The 22,415-nt window shown below is 37.2% G+C and overlaps 1 protein-coding gene across 9 annotated transcripts in view; it reads right to left on the minus strand.

Moving 5' to 3' along the window:
- The window catches only part of RBBP8 (RB binding protein 8, endonuclease), a 146,936-nt gene that overhangs the window by 43,100 nt on the left and 81,421 nt on the right, over nt 1-22,415 (minus strand). For 7 of the 9 annotated variants that reach the window (XM_059138868.1, XM_059138867.1, XM_059138869.1 and 4 more), the window contains 5 exons: nt 20,343-20,431; nt 18,760-18,877; nt 14,747-14,890; nt 9,680-9,749; nt 4,751-4,847 (listed from right to left, as the gene is read on the minus strand). In XM_059138868.1, the coding sequence (XP_058994851.1) occupies nt 4,751-4,847; nt 9,680-9,749; nt 14,747-14,890; nt 18,760-18,877; nt 20,343-20,431 (518 nt within the window). Of the gene's footprint in view, nt 1-1,035; nt 1,178-4,750; nt 4,848-9,679; nt 9,750-14,746; nt 14,891-18,759; nt 18,878-20,342; nt 20,432-22,415 lie in introns of all 9 variants that reach the window. The other 2 variants (XM_059138873.1, XM_059138872.1) reach the window with 2 other exon arrangements.

The following is a 22,415-nucleotide window of genomic DNA, read 5'->3' on the forward strand; positions in this document are numbered from 1 at the left end:
CTATATCTCCTTCACAGATGAGGTGACGGAGGCCCAAGGGGTCAAAGAACTTGCTCAAGTTCACAAAGCTATGGAAGTGGAAGAGCTGGGACTTTGCCCAAGATCGGTCTAACCTCCGGAACCAGAGCTCATGAGTACTTTCCTAGTCTGCCTCCTACAGGTTGCAAATGAAGACAAACCGCTAAACAAGAACTCTTCACTATTAGAATTCCAGGTGCTTATCAAAGGCTTTCTGTGGCAGATACTTCTTTAAACGACGTGCCCCTATACTCTTCAACCACCTGATTCTCCTAAGGCATCTCGAATCACGTGGTCTGCATTCTGTCATATCCCCTTAAGGTCATGGTAGGTGTAAAAACACAGGCTCTTTCTAGATTGTTTAATTCTATTTGATGACCAAGCAGCATCATTATGTCAAAGAGAATGTAATTCGGCTTGTTAATGGGGAAAATGAAAATATGGGAATAGTCACAAGAGACTTCGCACCTTTTGGAAAAACTATCTTACTACTTGATATCCTCAGCTTCAAAGCTGTATACATTCTCAAATCATATTAAATGTCAGTGCCATATTTGAACGAGCTACTTCCAACAGTCCTCTAAACAAAGGTTCTTTTTACTCAGATGTGGTTTATAAATACCCGGCATTCGTAAGTGAGGTTTTAAAAGCTAAAATTCAGACTAGTTGCTTTAAGAAGATGCTCTCTTTTTAACAATATAGCTTTGCTAGCAACTTTTGTAATGTTATTATTTTACTAAAAGTCATTTTGATTGTAAGAGAAATTAACTTTCTGAAATTTGAATGATAAGGATATTGAATGCACAATCATATTAAAGTGATTATACACAATCTCTGATTTCAATGGCATGACTCAGAGTTAAAGATGAGCCTTTTAACTTTAGGAATTTGTTTTTATGTCAAAGAACTAGCCCTTGAGCAGAAGGTAAGAGGAACCATGGGGGACAAGTCTAATGGTTAGACTTGGGTATATACAGTATTTTAAAAAAGTAATTACAAAATGTTATAATCTTTCACCTCTTTCCATACATGTCTGAGTGGAAGGAAAACCAACTTCCCAGAAATTCTCTGGTGTGTTGGGTGGAATGTAGCGGAACCGATGTCTTGAACAGGAAGCCAATTTCTTTTCTCTTTCTTCTGCTGGAATATCTGCATAATACTAATAATAAAAACTGCTAAGTTTTTCACTTAGAAATAATAAAGGGACTGTTAGGCTTATTGATTATAAACTAGAAGCTACTAAAGAAAGCAGTTAAAGTATTCAGCACGTTAAGGAAAACAACACTCACTGAAGATAATATTAGTAATTAATACTAACAGTAACTAGTGCTGGTCTGTGAAATGTTTGCTCCACAAATGAGAAAAGGAGCTTGGAGCTTGTATCACAATGTAAACCAATATGCTGCTTTTCTCATCAATAAGGTCTTATAATTAAAAAAAAAAACAAACCCAAAAAAACACACCCCCCCCACCGCAAAATGCCAGCTTAGCTTTACGGCATGCTGAGTAATGAGCTGATTTATATACTTGTGCAAATTCAACTATCAGACCAGTAACAAAACTATACTTTGAACAGTACTTTTTAAAATTGTTATTTGGATATAACATGCGTGTTTTGAAGTAATTTTCTTATCCAAGTTTTTACGAATGAAAGTTTAGCTTTGAATGTTGAAGCCTTCATGATTTCCCTCTTTAAACTATTTTTTTTTCCAATTAGGATCAAAGACATATGATTTTTTGCAGTTGCAACCCAAAGAATTTGAACTTCATTAAAAACAAGGTTAAAATTTGTATGTAAAAAATGTACAAGTCCTTCAAGCTCTAGCCCTAAGAAAACAAAGCAGCAGTATAAAGCTTAATAGAACACATGACAGGATCACACAGTCCAGCTAATTCCACCTCATACTTTAGAAACTGAAAATCAAATTGATGATTTATTGACAGTATCTTCTATGGAAAGTGGCAGACTGGGGCGCCTGGGTGGCTCAGTGGGTTAAGCCGCTGCCTTTGGCTCAGGTCATGATCTCTCGTCCAGGGATCGAGTCCCGCATCGGGCTCTCTGCTCGGCAGGGAGCCTGCTTCCTCCTCTCTCTTCCTGCCTGCTTCTCTGCCTACTTGTGATCTGTCTGTCAAATAAATAAATAAAATCTTAGAAAAAAAAAAAAAGTGGCAGACTAAGGGCTAAAACTTAAGTTTGAAGGAAAGGTGTTTTGAATACCTCTGAAACAACTTTTTTGGGGGTTATCTTTTTCATCTTTCTCATTGCTGTGAGTACAAGTCTTGGTTACCTTAGCCTGGACATGGGACGGGATAACCCTAATTAGAGAATCATGATTATAATCAATTCAGAGAAACACTGCCACCACATTACAACACATACAAGAGCAACATCGGCTGGTGTAGCTGTAACACAGTGAGCAACCGGGAGAGTGGCAGAAGATAAAATCAGAGAGAAGTGGGGTGTCGTCCTTGATAAGGGCTTTGGGTTTTATTTCTGAGTGCAATGGGAAGACATTTAGGGGTTTCGGGCATAGAAATGACAGGATTTAATTTTTATTCTAAAAAGATCATTAGACAACAAAAGATCATTGTGTTAAAAAGCACACAGTGAAGACAGAAATCAAGTAGATGTCAGTCCTAGCCAAGCCACTCGGTGCTGCTGCTCTCAGGCCCTGTCCTGCCCCTTGATACCCAGGATCCTGGACTCCCAGTCCTCTGGCAGGGAGACCAGGAATTGAAGCACTTAGTGCCAACAGAAGGACCTTTAATCCTAACTTCCCCACTGGGGGCAAAAAACCCCATTAACATCTCAGAAATATCTTTCTTTAAAAAGAAAGAACATTAAAAAACAAACAAAAACATACACGGTGAGGAGACAAGTATAAAAAAGAAAAGAAAAACGAGGACAGAAGTATATGGGAATTCTCTGTACTTTCTGCTCAGTTTTGCTGTGATCTAACACGACTTTCCAAAAACAGTTGATTAAAATAAAGCAACAGAAGGAAAGCACTTAGAAGCCAATTATTTCAATAGCCCAGACAAGATGAAATGGAGCTTTGGTCCAGGCGGATAGTGGTGGTGATATCAAGTGCATGGAAATGGGATACCTATGAAGATAGAACTGGTGGGATTTGCTGATAGACCCATTACTGAGATATGAAAGAAGAAAAGATAACTGTAAGAACTTTGGTTTAAACAGCCAGAAGAATGGGGATAGAGGAGAATCAGGTGATGTTTGGGAATCAGCAGCAGAAACTGTTTGCTTTTGGATATGGTGAAATGTGAGATGATTATTACACTTCCACATGGGTATGACATATTCCACAGGAAGAAAACATTGGGATTAATTTTAAGAACTGTAAGCATTGGGGTGCCTGGGTGGCTCAGTGGGTTAGGGCCATTGCTTTCGGTTTTTATTTATTTAGTTTTATTTATTTATTTAGTTTTGAAGATTTTATTTATTTGAGGGGAGGGGAAGCACAGAGGGAGAATGAGAGGGAGAAGCAGATTCCCCACTGAGCAGGGAGCTCGATTCAGGCTTGATGCCAGGACCCTGGGATCATGACCGGAGCTTGCAAGGCAGACACTTAATTGACCGAGCCACCCAGGCGCCCTGAGACAATGGTTTTTAGAGCCTGAATAATAATATAGGAAATGATTCCTGAGAGAAGGAAGGAATCTGTGTTTTCAAGAACTTTTTTCTAACTGGTAGTGTTAGTTCCAGATTGTAAAGAATTACAGTTTTAACTCAAAACTGGAGGCTTGACCATGGTCTTTAGTTAAGAAATCATCACATGTTCAAATTTGTGTTACGAAAACTCATGATACAGATTTTGCTTGTACTGTCAAACTGCTTTCCAAAATTGCGATCTCTATACTCCCACTGTTAGTTAAGAGCCTATTTCTCACCAAATGCTTACTCACCTGCACTATAAGCTATCCATAAATAACTTTAATCTGCTGGTTATAAAATTTTCTAGCCCACAGCTGTTAAAAGGAAAATTTAAAGGAAACTAAATCACTAGAGGCCAGCGCCTAAAAGCCAATGGACAGTAAGGGAAGAAATTAAAAAACATGTTTCAAGAAAACACAGAGCCTGCCTGAGATATTTAGTGATGGTTGGTTAGTACTACTTCTACTTCAATAGTCCAAGATCGCCAATGTATAAAAGGAAAATATAATTGTGTTCTAAGGATGACATAGAGCTTGCTCATTGCATTGTGTTTAGGAAAGAGTGGGGAGAAAGTTAAGAGATTATAGTTATACCAGTTATTTAGAAAAAAAAAATTATGAATATATCTCATTTTCTGAGAGTGCTGGGATAAGAAATAAATGTTAAAGTTTCCTACTAAAATATCAGAATTTTCCCCAAATAGTATATGAATAAGGAAGGGCCTCTGCTGTAATATAACACTAGGGGAAAAAAATTAAACAAATACAAATAAACACAGAAAAGAAAAATGGCACAAATGTTTTTAAGTTGGTAAAAAGACGAGGGCTTAGGTTCCAGATTCACTTAATGAAAATCTGACAGATTGAGGGCTTTCATTTCCAAGTATTTAGATCTTCCAAGTCACAGCCAGTGTGCTCTTTACTTACCCATCCTGCTATTCCTGGGTCAAATGAGGTTTCTACATAAAAATATAGCTCTATGATTTTTAAATCATGCATTTCTAATCTATAAAGCCGTATTTTAAAAAACCCACCAGACAGGATTCACATTCGTACTTACAATTTCACATTCCTTACATGTGTGTCCAAGCAATTTTCTTCTCTCTTCTTTTTTCCGAACTACCTCAATATGAGGAAAATTTTGTAAGCCAGTCTCTCTGGAAGAAAAATGAATTAAATTTAAAAATTAATCCATTTGTTACTACAAAGACCTTTGGCTTAGATTTTTAATTAATGAAGGTGAGGGCCCAGAGGAGAAATAATCCCCAAACATTCATTCATTTAATTTGAAATGTCTACTAAGTATATTAGAAAAACACATTTTTTCATGCATTCTTCATTAAATCCTTATTAGGTGCTTACTGTATGTCAGGTATTTTTATGTATATTGTTCGCTAACTGGAAAAGATAACTATTACTTTCTATTTTTGCCTCTGATTGGCTGAATATAATATATAAGATAACCTAATTTATTATTATTTAAATATTTTAGGGCGCCTGGGTGGCTCAGTTGGTTAAGCAACTGCCTTCGGCTCAGGTCACAGTCCTGGAGTCTCAGGATGGAGTCCTGCATCAGGCTCCCAGCTCCATGGGGAGTCTGCTTCTCCCTCTGACCTTCTTGCCTCTCATGCTCTCTCTCACTGTCTCTCTCTCAAATAAATAAATAAAAAATAAAATCTTAAAAAAAAAAAATTATGTATTTACTTAGAGAGAGAGAGAAAGAGAGAGAGTGAGGGGGTTGTGGGGAGAGGCAGAAAGAAAATCCCAAGCAGGCTCTGAGCTGAGCATGGAGCCTGATGGGGCTCGATCTCACAGCTCTGAGATCATGACCTCAGGTGAAGCCAAGAGTCAGATGCTTTTTAAAAATAATTAACTAATTAATTTTAAAAAAAAAGATTTTATTTTATTTATTTGACAGAGAGACACAGTGAGAGAGAGGTAATACAAGCTGGTGGAAAGGGAGAAGGAAATGCAGGCTACCCACTGAGCAGGGAGACTGATGCAGGGCTCGATCCCCGCTCAGTCCTGGGACCATGACCTGAGCAGAAGGCAGTTGCTTAACAACTGAGCCACCCAGGTGTCCCAAGAGTCAGATGCTTAACTGAGGAGTCACCCAGGTACCCTTTAAATAACCTAATTTAGAAAGAAATACTGTACTATTAAAGCTAGGAATTGATGTTCTATAACATAACCAAGGAAGAGAGTAACTATCTATTAACTCAGTTTTCTTTAAGAACTTGTATTTCGGGACGCCTGGGTGGCTCAGTTGGTTAAGCAGCTGCCTTCGGCTCAGGTCATGATCCCAGCGTCCTGGGATGGAGTCCCACATCAGGCTCCTTGCTCGGCAGGAAGCCTGCTTCTCCCTCTGCCTCTGCCTGCCATTCTGTCTGCCTGTGCTCGCTCTCTCCCCATCTCTCTCTCTGATAAATAAATAAAATCTTTAAAAAAAAAATTAAAAAAAGAAAAAAGAAAAAAGAACTTGTATTTCTGGGCTAACCCACTCCCCCACCCCCAAAAAAGAGATTTTTCTCTGTGTACATTATGTGTCATTTTCTCTAAAAATCTCTTTTGTTTTCATTTTTCTTTTTTCAAGATTTTATTTATTTATTTGACAGAGAGAGAGAGGTCACAAGCAGGCAGAGAGGCAGGCAGAGAGGGGGAAGCAGACTCCCTGATGAGCAGAGAGCCCGATGCGGGCCTCGATCGCAGGACCCTGAGATCATGGCCTGAGCTGAAGGCAGAGGCTTAACCCACTGAGCCACCCAGGCACACTCTAAAAATTTCTTTTTCTGCCTCCATGCCCCCGGATTCTTCAAAATGTTAGGAATAATTATTTGCGTTTGTCCTTAAATGGATCAGATCCTACTGAGAACTACTGGGAACCTAGGAGGGTCAAAGCCACTGAGCTATGGGTTAATGAGGTATAGAGGGCTTTGGGAAGAAAAAGCAAGCAGAAGTACAGATGTTTTTAATATACTGTATCGTGCTTTAAGTTTTAAAGCTCAATATAGAAAAGTCCAAACTTACAAAATAGGTAAATGAAGACTTGTGATGGTATACATATCTGTTTATATTAGAAACATCCCCAGAGAGCTTCAAGAGCCCGACTCACAAAAACTGATTTGTAAAACAACTTGTTGGGACAGTATCTACTCCTCTGAAGCGTTCTGATCCCATGCCCCTCTATTTGGCAAGCACTTTCTCTCAAAGGGAAGCTTTAATTGCTCTATGTCAAAGTATACGAGGTTATAGATCCTGTGGGGGCTTAAGCCCAAGAACTCTCAACTTTAGAGCAATCTGTAAGTTAAAAGGACAGATAAAAATTGCTTTTTTCAAATGGTTTATGGACTCTTAAAAGCTTATATAGGGTACATTTTGGCTGTACCCTCTCCTCTGAGTATTGTTTATTCTGCTACTGTTGTTCTAATGCTGCAGGGAATCTCCTACGACTGGCATCTGTACTAGACCTTAAAGCATCACCCAAGAGATTACTAAGCTTCTTGTCGCTCATACAAAACAAAAACCAGGGTTTGCTAGTATTGTCTGTGGGGAAAGGAACAGTGCTAATTTTAAGATTTTTGCCATCCTCATGCCTTATACCCACCTCCTATGTCTCCAGCTATCTAGTGGTTTCAGAATAATATAAAATTACTCATATTTTTAAGAAGTTAGTGGACTTTCAATATCAAGCACTTGAAAGGACAGTTCTTACTCTGCAGTCTTTAAGGACTCTATCGCAAAGATACACAACAATATAAAAAGAAAACGTACAACATTATTCACTGCAGCGTTCAGTGTTAGCATAATTGTAAATACTCCAAACACCCATTACTAAGGAATAGACTATGGTACAAACAATAAAGTACCGTGCAACTAAAAAGAGAAATGCGGAATACCACTATACGCTATTATGAGTGATTTTCTAGGCTATATACTTAAATGAAAAAAGCAAAAGCAAAACACAAAAAGTATACATAGTATTCTACCATTTGTTTAAGGGGAGAGAGAATGACTATATATTTCTGTATAGATATTGGCTTTTATTTTTTAAAATGGATTGACAACCCTATTTTTAAACAAATGGTAGGGAGCTAATATGGTAGAGGGGGCAATGACAGAAACCAGCTATATCGGAATTTACCCTGTTTTGTAGCTTCTAGTACCATGTATATATTTTACATAATTTAGGAAAAGAATTAAAGATAAAAGAAACTACAAAATTCAAAGGCAAAATAAAACAAACCCAGGGACTGAGTCACAGTGACACATCTACACAAAAAGTAATTATTCCAAATGGCTTTAAAACACAATGCCTGGACTGCACATTCAGAATACACCTTTTCTTTTCGCTTTCAGAATTTTTATTTTATGAAAAGATGTAGATATCATGGTTGTTCCAATAGAATATATCTTAAGAACAAAAAACCCCAAAAGACATCTTAAACCATTTTCATAAGTCATACTATTGGTGATAGTTTATATTATTCTGAGACTGCTCTATATATTAAAAAAATAAGTTAAATGAGAAATTATGTTGTAGCACTGAGAAGTGGGATTCTCATTAGGGGGAAGTAGGTAAGATGTGAGACAGAAGAGGTTATTACATAAAAAGTTCTGAACTTGGGGCGCCTGGGTGGCTCAGTGGTTAAGCTGCTGCCTTCGGCTCAGGTCATGATCTCAGGTTCCTGGGATCGAGTCCCGCATCGGGCTCTCTGCTCAGCAGGGAGCCTGCTTCCTCCTCTCTCTCTCTGCCTGCCTCTCTGCCTACTTGTGATTTCTCTCTGTCAAATAAATAAATAAAATCTTTAAAAAAAAAAAAAAAAAAGTTCTGAACTTGAACTGGTGCTATCAATGTGGAAAAGTGTAGTTATCTTAAAAAACGAAACAAAAACCTTAATCCTAACTGTCCACCTAAAAGATCTAGAAACAATGACTAACTGTGGCAATGAGCAATCCTAGCAGTTAGACTAAAACACATGAAACATTTAAATCCATTAGTTCATAATGACCTGACAAATAAAAACTCCCTAGTCACATTTGGGATGCTAGGGTACTATTTCTTTGGAGAATTGGTAAATAAAGGAATTAAGCATTTAGCAACTAAACAACAGCTCTTATCTATTAGAGTCTTACAGGCATCAATAAAAATTTGTCTTGGCCTGTCAGATCTCTAAAATTCTCAACAGAAATAAGTAGAAAATAAACTTTGCTTCTTAAGTGACTCAATTTGCTAGCATCATAACTTGAAAAAAAGACATAAAAATTTTTTTGAATTGAATTACTATGCCTAAATTCACTTCTAGAATGATTAGTACATGATTAAAAGTTATAGAATTTGCCATCTATGGGGAAGCTGGAGGCTCAGTCAGTTAAGCATATGACTTCAGCACAGGTCATGATTTCAGGGTCCTGGGATGGATGGAGCCCCATGTTGAGTTCTCCCACTCAATAGGGACGCTGCTTCTCCCTCTACCTCTGCCCCTCCTCCTGCTTGTGCTTTTTGTCTCAAATAAGTAAAATCTTAAAAAAAAAAAAAAGGAATTGTCATCTTTGAATAAAAGGCACAAAGCAGCATTATCGTTCAAAATATAAGATGCGGTTTTTCTTTTAAGGTTTAAAAAATCCTCACACAACAATTCTCAAGCTTGCCACCTAACATCTGATACTATATAATGGTTACAATATATAATATAATAAACTCCTAAAGTTCATATAAAGTCCCTACTAAAACAGAACAAGAATAAAATCATTTGTTATAAAAAAGAAAATAACTATTACCACTGTCAAAAAAAGAGTAGTGGTGATATAAATTTCCTTATTTGTAAATTTGTCATTTTTATGCTTCAGCCCCTCTGTTGTTAAATCATAAGGTAATGACACAAACTTGATTTTAACCAAAGTAGCAATTTAACAGTTCAGAGGTACTCTGACAAAGATAGTTCTGTTGTACTTCCAATCACATCACTGGTATTAATCAAGACCAACTTACCTTCCATCATCTTTAAAATATGGCTCCACAAATGCTTTCTGTTTGACTTTCTCTTGTTTATCACCAGGAACTGTAAACAAAACACACATACCACGAACTGAATGCAGAACTGAGAAACAACTTTTTTGGAACAAGAATGACCTATATCAGGACTTCCATTCTGTTCAGACTTCATACTCTAGGCTCCTGGGCAACTTGTTTAAGTTTTCTGTAACTAATTTTCTCTTTCTTTTTCATCTGCACAATGAGATGGGTGCTGATTATCTTGTATACCTCAGAAATACTAGAGATAAAAATCTTACTTATAAAACCATTTTAGATTTAAAAACTATATATACAAAGCATATCTACGTATGTATAGATTGTATATAAAATTATTTTAGAATTCAAAAGAATTATTCTGATGCCTATTACCATTTGGCACCAAACAACAATAAGCAGCTTTTAATATGTTTCACTTACTAGTCCTGATTTTTTTAAAGTAAGCTCTATGCCCAGTGTAGGGCTCAAACTCACGACCCTGAGATCAAGAGTCACATGCTCTATGGACTCAGCCAGTCAGGCATCCCAGTCCTGCAGATGTTTATAATGTGTCTTTGAAGTAGCTTAACTAGGAAATAGAGGTTAAAGAATTTTACCAGAAAATTGGTGACAAAGTAAGAACAAAAGCTTATGGACCCAAATCCCAAGTTGTCTAGACCCAAATAGGCAACTGCTATTGTGTATTCAAATAATCAAAATTAATCATGCATGGGACGTCTGGGTGGCTCAGTCGGTTAAGCCTCTGCCTTCGGCTTAGGTCATGATCCCAAGGTCCTGGGATCAAGCCCCGCACTGGGCTCTCTGCTCAGTGATCTCTCTCTCTCTCGGTCAAATAAGTAAATAAAATCTTAAAAAAAAAAATTAATCACGCATGGTACTAAGTTCTGGACAAGCAACATTCAAGAAGAGAAACCAGGTATCCTATCCTCATGGAGTCTACACCACAGTGAGGGAAACAGACATTAAGTAAGTCGACAGCTAAGGCTTTTCTAAGGAAGGATATGAAAAGTGGTAACTGATGAATAAAAAGAAGTCAGCCACAAGAATCAGGAGTGGATAATGTTCTAGGTGAAGGTCCTGAAATGGGAAAAAGTTTGGTATGTTATAAGAACTAAGAGAAGGCCAGTGTGGTCAAGATTGAGTGAAGAAAGGTGTTAGGAAAGATGAGATCAGATATGTGGGCAAGCACCAGATTATGATAGGCCCTGGAAGCTAAAAGGAGTTTGAATACAAAGCAAACCACTGAAGACTTCTGAAAAGACTACTTTACTGAGGAATAGTTTATATAAGAAACACACTGATTTTAAAATACTCTGATTAATTTTGACAAATGTTTACTGCTGTGCAACTACCATCCGAATCAAGAGAGAGAACTTCCATTGCCCCTAGATGTTTACTCCTATTCCTCTGCTTCTCAAACAGATGACTGTTCTCTGATGTCTCTCTCCTCTCTCTATGGAGCGATGATTTCTGCCACCACAGCTTAGTTATGCCTGTTTTAGAACTTTGTATTAATGGAATTATATAATATGTATTTTCCATCTTTTGGATCTTTCTAGCTCAATGAGATTCATTGCTGAGTCTAGTACCCTCCTTTTTGTTGACAAGTAGTATTCCACTATATGAGTTTACCACAATTCATATTTAGTCACCTGTCGATGGACATTTGGGTTGTTTTTAGTGTTAAGTTACTACAAATAGCTATGTTATGAACATTCTTGAACACAATGCTCTGTGAACATCTTTCGTTTTTTTTCTTTATATACCTAGGAGTGGAATTGCTGGGTACTACAGTGGGTGTATACATAACTTTAAAAAAACCTGACAAATCTCAATAAAACTGTTAAAAACCTTGCTGAACTCCTTTCCACAGTACAATTTTATATCCCTAACAGCAAAATGTGAGCATTCCAGCTGCTCTTCACTCTTGCTAATGTTAGACAGTGCCAATTTTTTTAACCATTTCAGTGGTGTGAAGTGGTTATCTCAGTCCCTCTTGTCCAATAATGTTGAGCATATTTACATGTGCTTACTGGCCATTCAAATACCTTCTCATTGAGGGTTTTTAAATAAGAAGATAATACAATCTAGTTTACATTTAAAATAAGTGAGTTTTGAGTCTGCAGAGAATGGACTGGAGTGGAGGAACAACTGTCATAAAAGACCAGTCAGGAGGCCTGCAGTAGAACCGTCGAGAGAAGAGAGGTTTAGACTAGGGCAGTGGCTATAGAGATGGAGAGAAGTGATATGAAACATAGTTTGGAGATGGTACTGCCAGGGTATCAGACTGGGCATGAAAAGGTAAAGAAGAAGTCAAATATGACTTTCAAATTTCTATCTTTAGTAACTGGGAGAATAGTTACTGAGGTTTAATGAGACCACGAAAGGCAGGGAAAGCCCAAATTTGGGTAAGAAAATAAAGATTTCTGATTTGAATGTATTAAGTTCAAGGTTCTCATAAGATGTCCAATAGGTAGCCGGATTCGAGTCCAGCGTTCAGAAGAGAGAGGCCAAAGCTAGGAGTGAGGAATATATAGAAACATCTTCACTTGGTGTCCATAATAGCACATACTCTTGATTCCGTCCTACTTCACTGGCTCTAGCTCCTTTTCAATTTCCTTTGCTCGTTCCTCTTTCTCCAACATTTCAAAGTTGTCATACCCCAGAGGTCAAAACTTGAAATGCTTCTTTTCTCTATACTTGGGTGATCTCATTCAGTTTCATGGTCTTAAGAACCATCATGTACTTGCTGCTGACCTCCTGCCCCCTAAATTATTTCTTTATTCTGGATGTCTTGTCTAAACTCAACACATATCAATTATCTACTAATATTTCCACTTGAATGTCTAGTAAGTATTAACATGTCTAGAACCACGCTTTTGATATCGTCCCTGAAATTTGTTCTTTCCTGTGAGGAAAGACTAGGTAGAACTTTGTGAAATGAGGGTCAAGAACATGAAATACATGTTCTTGTTCTCAAATTACATATATGAACAATAAAATCTGAAACTATATGCCTAGGTGACTGGGAAAAATGAAAAAGCCTAAAAGGTCATTTGGTAAGAAATAAAGGGAACCTGGTTTGGATATTCTAAGTTTAAGTTGTTGAAAAGACACAAAAGTAGCATTTGCATTTACATTATATTTCCTATAAGAAATGCAGGACTGGGGGGCGCCTGGGTGGCTCGGTGGGTTAAGCCACTGCCTTCGGCTCAGGTCATGATCTCAGGGTCCTGGGGTCGAGTCCCGCATCAGGCTCTCTGCTCAGCAGGGGGCCTGCTTCCCTTCCTCTCTCTCTGCCTGCCTCTCTGCCTGCTTGTGATCTCTCTCTGTCGAATAAATAAATAAAATCTTAAAAAAAAAAAAAAAAAAGAAATGCAGGACTGGGATTTATCAGAGAAGACAAATTAGAGATGCAGAAGTAGTTAATAGAAGCACGAGAGAAAAGTATATGTGAGGAAGAAAACAGTCTTGGGATACTCTAGGAAGCAGAACTTTCCAGAGAGCAAAACAACAGTGTGGAACTGCTACAAAAGATAAGTGAGAAGAAATTTGGGAATGGTCAATGTGAGAAGTAACTTTGAAAAAAAAAGGACAGAAATTAATTATATCTTATAAAAAAATACCCCCCTTAAGTGAAAACAATTAGCAAAAGGCTCTTCTTGGGGAGAAAAAAGTGAACTGAACAGTTGTAAACTTTTATCACAAAAGTTGGCTTGGATCAAGTTTCTGCTACAGACTAAGCTACCATGCTGTTCTGTACCTTTTGTTAGGGTCTCAATTACTTTGAGCTAATAAGGGCTGTATTTTTTTATTAAACCCAATGGGAAGTATAAGGAAAACATAATCAAGATGGACTATTCCATAGTAGAAGGTATGCTCGTATATGTAACCTTTGCACTAGACTACTTTTTTACTCACAAAAAGGAAATGAGACATTTAGCAAGTATTTTAACTTTCAATTCAGATTATTTAGTTGAGAGATTCACTTAGAGTATTCTTTTCATTCCCACCCTGCACTATAAACTACTGCTTCTTTTTTTTTTTAATTTTAATTTTTTAAATTTTATTTTTTTTAAAGATTTTATTTATTTGACAGAGATCACAAGTAGGCAGAGAGGCAGGCAGAGAGAGAGAGAGAGAGAGAGAGAAGGAAGCAGGCTCCCGTCATGATCTCAGGGTTCTGGGGTCGAGCCCGATGTGGGGCTCGACCCCAGAACCCTGAGATCATGACCTGAGCTGAAGGCAGAGGCTTTCACCCACTGAGCCACCCAGGCACCCCTAAACTACTGCTTCTAATTGAAAGTAATTTTATTATTTATTTTTTAATTAAAAAAATATTTTATTTCTTTATTTGAGAGAGTGAGAAAGAGCTGAGTGGGGGCAGAGGGAGAGGGAGAAACAGGCTCCCCGTGGAGCAGAGAGCCTAGGTGGGGCTCAGTCCCAGGACCCTGGAACCCTGACCCAAGCCAAAGGCATACTTAAGTGACTGAGCCACCGAGGCACCTTGAAAAGAATTTAAAAAAAGACTGATACATAGAGTTACATTATTTTGTCTGGGAAGGTAAAGCATTCAAACAGAGAATTAGTCTGAATTTTTTGTAAAACACTTTCCTTCCAACTCTATTGCAATGATAATTACTAAACAAAGAACCCTGCCAAGGGACGCCTGGGTGGCTCAGTCGGTTAAGAACCCTGCCAAAACTTTTTTATGCACAAGTTACAAAGAAATCTGTGTATTCGATCAAGATTAATTTCTTAGTTTTGATGAATATTTTATGGTCATATAGTAATATAAGGGGAAGCTTAATAAAAGGGACTATTTTTTTTTTTCTCTCTAAGCTATTTTCTTGTAATTCTTTAATTGGCCTGAAATTATCTCATTATCTATAAGAAATTTATATAAGAAATACAAAATTTTAGTTATTAATATACCTCATCAAGTCTTTGTTAACTAGCTCATTGACTTAGTGTACTGATATAAGTGTAACTGAGAAGCCATAATGAAAAAGAAAATAGCCTTACTGTTTGGTTTCTTTGTGGTAGTTGACAATCCCTCTTTTTCATCTGCCACCTGGGGGAAGCTGTCTGCCAGACAGGATTCATATTCTTCATGTGTTGTCCGATCGAACATATCTTCCAAGCTATCATTCATTTTTCTTTCTCCATCTATGTAAAAGAGCACTGGCTTAAGGCAACAAGCAAGCTTTTTGCTTTCTATGCAGACCAGTGTGAAACTTGTAGTAACTGCCACACAATACACTTGCCTAGGATGTACACGAGGCAACAGTAAACCCCCAAGCATAGTTACTGTATTAACAAAGATTTTATGGTAGGGCTTTAACTGTACTTTATTCATGTGCAGAGAAAGCTACTTTTTGTTGTCATTACATACATAAAAATCTTTTCCTCCTTATTAGCTCATGTATAATTCATACTACACTAAAATGAGTTCTACCAAAAAACTGCGAGGAACAGAAAATGCATCATAATGAATGATGAAAAATACTAAATTTAAATAAAATGTGCATAAATAACTGACATTAAAATCTATAGAATCTTGCTCATCTGCTTATTTTTCTAATGTGGTAGCAAAAGAAGTATTTTCTTACATATATACATATATATATATAGACATATATACATATACACTACTATTATCATCAGTAACGCTTGGTAGTTCAGGATTGATAGAAATTATGAATTCAATTCCTCATTTGCTATGTTAAGTGTTAAATTCATCCTCAGAGTACTAACTACATTTCCCAATATATAATCACACTTTGAAAAATGGCAGTTTATTAGAAAACAGAAATAGGTCCAGTTGGCTAACACACACAATAGAGCAGAAGTCTGCTGGGATTCTTCTCTATAAAATAACTACCACCTCCCCTAGTCTATGGTGCTCTAGCACCCTTACTCTGTTTCATCTTTCTCCAGAACTTGCCATCATCTACCATACCACATATTTGATTGTTTCTCCCCTTAAATCAGAAGGTAAGTTCCATGAAGTAGGTACTTTTATTCTGTTTACTCATTATTTCCAGTTACTGAAACACCTCCCTTTATAGAACTGAAGCTCAATATTTACTCAATGATTATAAGTACTAATTTTTTTCACATTGAGGATCAAATTTGTAAATAATATACAACTTCTACATGCTAGGCAGTGTGCTAGGTATTCCCAAAATATTCTGTATATGCTGTTAGTAAATCACAATGTTAAATCATTAGTTTCTTATTCTTAAATAAAAATTTTAAAAAAATTTTAATTGTTTAGAGAGAGAGTGTGAGTAGGGAGGGAGGAGTAGGAGGGAGAGGGAGAGAGAGACTCTTATGGAGACTCCATGCCCAGCATGGAGCCTAATGCAGGGCTCAATCCCACCATCCTGAGATCATGATTTGATGCTTAACCAACTAAGCCACCCAGGTGCCCCACTAGTTTATGTTTTTGTTGGTGTGACGTCTGACTGAAATACTTGACAACGGAGACTACATCCTTATTAATCTACCATATCATCTGGGAAGTCTAATACACAGTAGAAATATAAAACACATTTTTAAACTGAAATACTAGCAGTATTTGGGGAATTTTATTGGTATGATTCATTTTTAACCAATTCTAAGTATAAAAAAGATCTACCTCATGGGTAAAATGCATTGACTTTTTCCACACATGGCTTTAAGAATATCTTCTACCCCAGGTGCTGGTCTTACACTCCTCCACTGCGTGGGAAGGGCTGCTTGCTTGTTTTGAATTTGGGTAGGTCTTTGTGACACTATACAGCTTCTAAGGCCAGATCATAAAAATACCATGCACTTCTGCCTTACTCTTTTTGGGATGCTGACTCTGGGAACCTAGTCTCCACATGACAAGGAAGCTCAAACTAGCCCACGTGGAAAGTCTGTATGGAGAAGCCCTGAAACTGAGTGAAGGCAGATGCCACGCCACCCTCATTCTACCCTATGCTTGTCTACCCTCTGCTGTTCCAGCTCTAGCTACCACTGGCCTACAAATGCGGAAGAGGCCCTGGGACAGAACTGTCCAGCCAAACTCTTCTGGAATTCCTGAACCATAGAAACTATGAAGGTTGAGAAAATGACTGTTGTTTTTTTTTTTTTTTTTAAAGATTTTATTTATTTCACAGAGAGAGATCACAAGTAGACAGAGAGGCAGGCAGAGAGAGAGAGAGAGAGAGGGAAGCAGGCTCCCTGCTGAGCAGAGAACCCGATGCGGGACTCGATCCCAGGACCCTGAGATCATGACCTGAGCCGAAGGCAGCGGTTTAACCCACTGAGCCACCCAGACACCCTGACGGTTGTTGTTTTAATCCTTTAAGTTATCAGAGTGATTTATTATATAGCAACAGTATTCACAGTATCTTATATAGCCAAAACTGTCTCCACTCATTAGTTCAATTCTAACCTCATTTCCACATGATAATGCCTTCAAACATATTTGGGAAACCATCATATTTTTCAAATTAAATAGGTAAACTTGAAGCCAAAGTAGTCATGCTTTAGTTTTGCCCACTCTTTCTTTCTTCCTTCCTTCCTTCCTTTCTTTTTTGACAGAAATAAGGAAAATATTATCAGGAACTGGTACCAGACAAAACAATCTTAAAAGCAAATTACCTTCTTAAGAAGAAAGTTACTTAAGTATCATTCACTATAAAAGGACAACAAATCACTGTTGGTTTTTATTTATTTTTTTTTAATAGGCAGTCCTTTCAACGTGGGTAGCCAACTACTTGATTATATGGTTACTCATTCCTAAAGAACAAAGAATTAAGGCAAAGGCTACTACAATTTTCCCTCACTTACTGCAGTTAGGGCAGCAAGAGAGAAAGTGTTTCTTTAAAAGATTTATTTATTTGAGAGAAGGGGAGTCAGAGAGAAAAAAAGAGAGAGCCTGAGAGTGAGAGTGAGCGCATGAGTGGGTGGAGGGGCAGAGGGAGGGAGAGAGAGGGGAAGCAGGCTCCTGGCTGAGGAGGGAAGCCCGATATGGGTCTCAGTCCCATGACCCTAAGATCATGACCTGAGGTGAAACCAAAAGTCAGATGCTTAATCGACTAAGCTACCCAGGTGCTCCGAGATAAAGTTTTTCAAAAGAAGTGGGGACATGACTGGCTCCAGCCCTGGGCAAATAGATTACAGAATATTCAGAACAAGATAGGGAATGTACATACAGAGTATCCTTAGTTTCTAACAGACTGATCACTGGAAAATGTCCTTGCTTTTGTCATTGCATCCCCTGTTGCAGGTCCTAACTCTTCAACATAAGAGTGTTAAGTGACAGTATTCCTGGGCTACTTGATCTCATGGGATGTTGCTGACATGGTACCAACCAAAATCCTTCCAACTGTTCCTGCCTCTTTTGGAAAATCAAGGCTAGATGAAGAATTAATAGTCTGTTACCAGAAAAGGCCAGACCTATTTTCTGTAGAAGCAGAATATGGCAGAGTAACTCAGCATATACACTATTATTCTTGGTTTACTGCTAACTTACAAGTCTATAAGGTAGAGTTTTTCCTTTTTACCTTAACAAATTGCAAATTCCTATTTCTAAAACAGGACTCTCAAGATTCCCTTTTACAGAAAATTATCTAGCGATAATACCAGGCATCAGCAAACTGTTTCTTAAAGGGTGAGTCAGGAAATATTTTTGGCCTATGGGCCCAGTAAGATCAGTCGCTACTACTCAGCTCTGCTGTGGTACCATGCAAGCAGCCATAGGCCATAGAGAGACAAATGTGAGGCTGTGTTCCAATAAACCTTTATTTATAAAACTGGCAGCAGGCTGTGGTTTGGTGAGTCCTGCAGACAATTTAAGTTTTCCTGGAAAAAAGAGACTTTGGCTAAAGATTTTTTTCCCTTGAAATACTGAAACTGAGCTTTATTAAGAGAAACCTATTTCTCAGAAGACGAAAAAAAAACCCTGGTTTATGATGAAGTGGTCACTTTTGGTCATCAGTGCAATGGTACGACTATAAACGTCTCTCCACATTTTTATTAAATTAAAAAAAATCAAATCTTACTTGGACTTTTCTCTCCCTTCTGCTCCTGATTCTTCATTTTTAAAAGCACAGTTTCACTAACCAATGTGCAGTCCATGTCCACTGTCTCTCCTCCTGCTAATCTTGACTGACTGCCATCCTAAATATTTAAAAATTCAAAAATTTTAACAATTATCCTGCATGGCCTTATATATTACTTATAAAAAATTCTGGTAAAATATACATAGCATGACATTTATCATTTTTACCAAATTTTAAATGTACCCTTCAGTAGCATTAAGTTATATTTATTTTTACCTTAGGAATATATATAAATTAAGGTTTTATGTCTGTAAAACATTTTAGCTTCAACATACAAGCATCCTCTCTCAAGTCCATGAAAGGAAGGACTGCTGCCAAGGAAGGGAGAGTTGTGCACCACTGAATTCCCTGGGCTTCTCCTCCCTTTCTTCTCCAGTTGGCTTCATGATAATGAATGTCCGTGTACACACAAAGAACAAATTTCATACTATAGCAAGTTAAATACTTCATTAATATCCCCCCAACTGAAAGAGAACTTCTCAAACTATATAGAACCCAAATATAATCCAAAAGGGTTATTTCCACTAGGAATTTTAATTATTATTTTTTAAGAGGTAGGGAGGAGAGAGGGGGAGAGGGAGACAGAGAATCTTAAGCAGGTTCCATGCTGAACGTGGGCCTCGATCTCACAACTCTGAGATCATGACCAGAGCCAGAATCTAGAGTTGGATATTTAACTGACTGAGCCACCCAGGTGCCCCGAATTTTAATTTAAAAAAAAACATACAGTATTTAAAAAACAGCCAACTAGGAAAATAAATTTTTTTCTTGATGGTAATATTAATTTAATCAAATCATATAATGAATCACATTGCTAAAATATAAAATTATCAAGGGGTGCCAGCCGTGTGGCTTATTCAATTAAGTGTGCCTTCAGCTCAGGTTATGATACCAGAGTCCTGGGATCGAGCCCTGTGTCAGGGTCCTTGCTCAGCAAGAAGTCTGCTTCTCCCTCTGCCTAACCCCCTGGTTGTACTTGCTCTTTCTTTCTCAAATAAATAAATAAAATCTTTAAGAAATATCTATCTATATATGTAAGTCATTAAAATATATAACTAGAATTTTTCATTATTTTAAAACTATAATAATATTTTCTAGAAAAGTCCTTTTTAAAAATTTTTTTAATTTTTTTTTTTTTAGAGAGGGAAAGAGAGAGGAGGGGTGGGGGAAAGGGAGAGAGAGAATCTTAAGTAGGCTCCATGCCCAGTGCAGAGCCCAACATGGGGCTTGATCTCATGACCCTGACATCATGATCTGAACTGAAATCAAGAGTCAGATGCTTAACTGAGTGAGCCCCTCAGGTGTCCCAGCAAAGGCCTTTAAAGTCAGAAGGTATTATTATCCTTTCAAAAATATCATGAAGTTAGAAGAATAAACATTTTTATTTCTTTTTTTCGGAATAAATAAATCAGGTTTTAAGAGGTATTTGATTATCTTAAGGTCACAGAGTGAGTTAGGGAAGGAGGGTGACTAACAACTTACTAGAATAACCACATGGAGCTTGGTTTTACTTTCTAACTTACCTTTGTATCTATTACAGTAATATCCATTTTATATTGAGAAAGGTCTGCTCCTGGATCAATGCTCCACTGGATATTTTCAAAGGATACATCTTCAATAAGGAGAAAAAAATACAATTAAAAATGGATTTTTAAACATTCTTATTACTTTAAAACATTATGGGATCCACAGAATAGGAAAAAGGATTTGCAGATCATATAGCTGCTAACAGGGTTATATCTAGGACATATAAAGAACTCTCACAACTCAATAATTAGACAAATACTCCAATTGAAAATGAGCAAAGAATCTGAATAGACAGTCCTTCAAAGAAGGGAACTGGCCAATAAAGCACACGCTAAGATGTTCAATAGCATCAACCATCAGGGAAAGGCAAATCAAACCACAATGAGATAACATTTCACACCCAGTAGGATGGCTAAAATAAAAAAGACAGATAATAACAAGTATTGGTGAGAATGTGGAGAAATGGGAACCTCATGTGCTGAATGGAGAATGTGAAATGACATTGACACTTTGGAAAACACAAAGTTCCTCAAAAGGTTAGAGAGTTAGCATACGGTCCAATAATCCTACTCCTATTTGTAACTCAAGAGAAATGAAAATATACATCTACATAAAATTGTACATCAATGTTTATAGCAGGCATGATTTACAATAGTGAAAAAACTGAAAGTAAAAGAAGTCACAAAAGATCATATATTGTATGATTCCGTTTATATGAAAACACCAGAATAGGAAAATCAATAGAGACAGAGGACAGATCAGTGGTTGCCTAGGATTGGAGAAGTGGGGAGAGGAATGCAGAACGACTGCTAATGGTATTGCTCTTAGAAAAAATATTTTTACTCAAGTATAATTAACATACAGTGTTACATTGGTTTTAGATATATAATATGATTCAACATTTCTATACACTTCTCAGTGCTAATCAAGAAAGTGTACTCTTAACCACCTTTATCTATTTCTTATTTTTATTTATTTAATTAACATGTAATGTACTATTTGTTTCAGGGGTACACGTCTGTGAATCATCAATCTTACACAATTCCCAGAGCTTACTATAGCATATACCCAGTGTTTATCACCCGGCCACCCCATCTCTCCCACCTCTGTCCCCTCCAGCAACCCTTAGTTTGTTTCCTGAGATTAAGAGTCTCTTATGGTTTGTCTCCCTCTCTGGTTTCATCTTGTTTCATTTTCCCCTCCCTTCTCCTATGAGTCTCTGTCTTGTTTCTCAAATTCCTCATATCAGTTAGATTATATGATAATTGTCATTCTCTGATTGACTTATCTTGCTTAGCCTAACCCTTTATCTTTTTCACTCATTCCCACCCCCTTACCTCCCCTTTGGCAATTATCAGTTTATTCCCTATATTTAAGATTCTGTTTTAGTTTTGCCTCTTCTATTTGTTTGTTTCTTAAATTCCACATGTAAGTGAAATCATATGGTATCTGTCTTTCTCTAACTTATTTCACTTAGGATTATACCCTCTAGGTCCACCCATGTTGTTGCAAAATGGCAAGATTTTTCTTTTTTATGGCTGAGTAATATTCCACATCTCTTTTAAATCCATTCATTTATCTATGGGCACTTGGGTTGCTTTCGTATCTTGGCTATTGTAAATAATGCTGCTATAAACATAGGGGTCCATATATCTTTTAGAATTAGTATTTTCATTTCCTTTGGGTAAATATCCAGTAGTGGAGTTATTGGATCATATGGTAATTTTATTTTTAACTTTTTGAGGAACCTCTATACTGTTTTAACAGTAGCTATGCCAATTTGCATTCCCACCCATGGTGCATGAGCCTTCCCTTTTCTCTACATCTCTGTTAACATTTGTTATTTCTTGTGTTTTTGCTTTCAGCCATTCTGACAGGTATAAAGTGATATCTCATTATAGTTTTAATTTCTATCTCCCTGATGATTAGTGATGTGGAACATCTTTTCATGTGTCTTGGCAATAGGATGCCTTCTTTGAAAAAATGTTCAGGTCCTCTGACCATTATTAAATTGAATTATTTTTGTTTTTGGTATTGAGTTGTGTAAGTTCTTCACATATGTTAGACAT

This window comes from Mustela lutreola, chromosome 11, assembly GCF_030435805.1.
Source record: "Mustela lutreola isolate mMusLut2 chromosome 11, mMusLut2.pri, whole genome shotgun sequence".
NCBI classification, from domain to species: Eukaryota; Metazoa; Chordata; class Mammalia; order Carnivora; family Mustelidae; genus Mustela; species Mustela lutreola.